Raw genomic sequence first — 1,818 nt, 5'->3', positions numbered from 1 at the left:
AAGACCAGAGGTAGCCAAGAGCTCTGCTACCCCAACAAAGGCATCCAAGAAGAGGTAGAAAGACTCCTTAACGAACGACTGTGTGATTTCCAATGCAACGAAGTGGCCAATGAAGCACTACGGCGGGATATGACTAACATGAGCAAGTCACCCTTCACGAATGAGATTGAGCAGGCAGAGCCTCCATGCAAGTTTGACATGTCACATTTCACATCTTTCAAAGGAGATAAAGATCCAAAGAGGCACTTGAAGTACTATCGAAGCGCGATGGTCCTTTACCGGAATAACGATGCCCTTATGTGCAAAATATTTGCCACCACTCTACAAGGCAAGGCGTAACATTGGTTTCACACCTTGCCATCACGATCCATTCGGACTTTTGATGATCTTTCTTTAGTTTTCACCAAAGAATACTCATCCTATCGCTCGATCAAGAAAAAATCCGAGCACTTGTTCAACATGAAGAAAAACCCAAAGGAGTCGCTTCGTGACTATGTAAAAAGAATCAAAGTAGAAAAGACAAAGATCGTTGGATGCGACGACTCAATAACAGGTGCAGCCTTCCAAAAAGAACTCCTAGCAGACCACCCACTATTCGAAGAAATGATCATGAAAGAAGACTTAACTTTAGCAAATTCCTTTGCCCTGGCAGAGAAGTATGCACTTTGGGACGAGGCTCGACAAGCAGAAAAGACGCCCAAGCAGCCTCGAAAAGAGTTAGTAGTGGCTCAAAGGAAAGAAGATGGGAAGCAGTCCAGCAAGGGTAAGTAGGAGGCCAAGCGTAAGGACCGACCTAAGACCAAAGAAGGCCTGATGACCAAGAACTATTCTAAGTTCTCAATTCCAACCCATCAAATCCTTTGCGACATCAAGAATGAGCCATGGTTCAAGCTACCGAAATAATTAAAATAAGATACTTCCAAGTTAGACCACACCAAGTATTGCGCATTCCACCAAAGTCCTGGTCACACAACCGATGACTATTACACTTGGAAGAACTACCTAGAGAAGCTTGTGAAAGAAGGCAAGGTCGATAGATACTTGGACAAGACAACTGCACAGCCAAGAAGGAACACAAACGACGAAGAGACACTGCCTAAGACAATTCGAATCGATGGTGTCTTCGTCGAGTCCGAGCACTTGGGGGCCACCAACAACTCTAAGAAGAGAAAGATCCAACAGGCTCTATTAGTCTCACAAGTCCAAGCAGTCAACACCCAACCTGGACCCACTGAGCAGGATGCAGAAGGCGTCGATTTCCTACACGACAATGCACTAGTAGTACCTGTCCAACTAGCTAATGTTATAATTGACAGAATGATGGTTGACAATGGAAGTGCAGTCAACCTACTTCAGCTATCAGTCATTCAGAAGATGGGCCTGGAAAACATAATCATACGCCGAGCGGACGTACTCACCAGATTCAATGGGCACACCTCAACTGTCATCGGTTACATCACACTTGACGTGAAAACACCGTTAGTTGTCTTAAAGCAGACTTTCATGATCGTAAGCGACCTATCTCCCTACAATAAGATTTTTGGGTGACCTTGGTTGATCAAGTTGGATGCCGTCACTTCCATTAAGTATCAAAAAATTTGATTCCGCATCCCAAGATGAGGAATCGGGGAGATCAAGTCTGACTAGGCCGCATCCTGACGATGCACTGTGCAAGTGTTGAAAAATTCAAAGAAGAAAACCTTTACCCCCTTGGAGGTTATCGAAGTCCAAAGGGATGAAGAGACTACCAAATAGCAATTACAGAGGCGGATCAATAAGATGGCGCCCAAGCAGACGAGATAGGATGAAGACTTGAAG

General features: G+C 44.8%; 1 protein-coding gene across 1 annotated transcript; it reads left to right on the top strand.

The window, feature by feature from the left end:
* Nucleotides 1–459: 459 nt before the first annotated feature.
* On the top strand, nucleotides 460–1,548 carry LOC103940664. The gene is made up of 2 exons (XM_009350822.2): nucleotides 460–763; nucleotides 914–1,548. The coding sequence occupies exons 1-2, from the start codon at nucleotides 460–462 to the stop codon at nucleotides 1,546–1,548; spliced, it is 939 nt and encodes a 312-aa protein (XP_009349097.2).
* The last annotated feature ends 270 nt before the right edge of the window (nucleotides 1,549–1,818 follow it).

This window comes from the organism of the source record quoted next, unplaced genomic scaffold (genome assembly GCF_019419815.1).
Source record: "Pyrus x bretschneideri cultivar Hongxiangsu unplaced genomic scaffold, Pyrus_bretschneideri_v1 Contig137, whole genome shotgun sequence".
Taxonomy (NCBI): Eukaryota; Viridiplantae; Streptophyta; class Magnoliopsida; order Rosales; family Rosaceae; genus Pyrus; species Pyrus x bretschneideri.
This window is presented reverse-complemented; position numbering and strand designations above follow the sequence as displayed.

What these genes read in the sequence shown, in the direction of transcription:
- LOC103940664 (XM_009350822.2), top strand. Translation starts at nt 460, where the DNA reads ATGAAGAAAAACCCAAAGGAGTCGCTTCGTGACTATGTAAAAAGAATC. An exon ending in TGGGAAGCAGTCCAGCAAGG is followed by an intron (nt 764 to 913) that starts GTAAGTAGGAGG and finishes AATTAAAATAAG; the next exon opens with ATACTTCCAAGTTAGACCAC.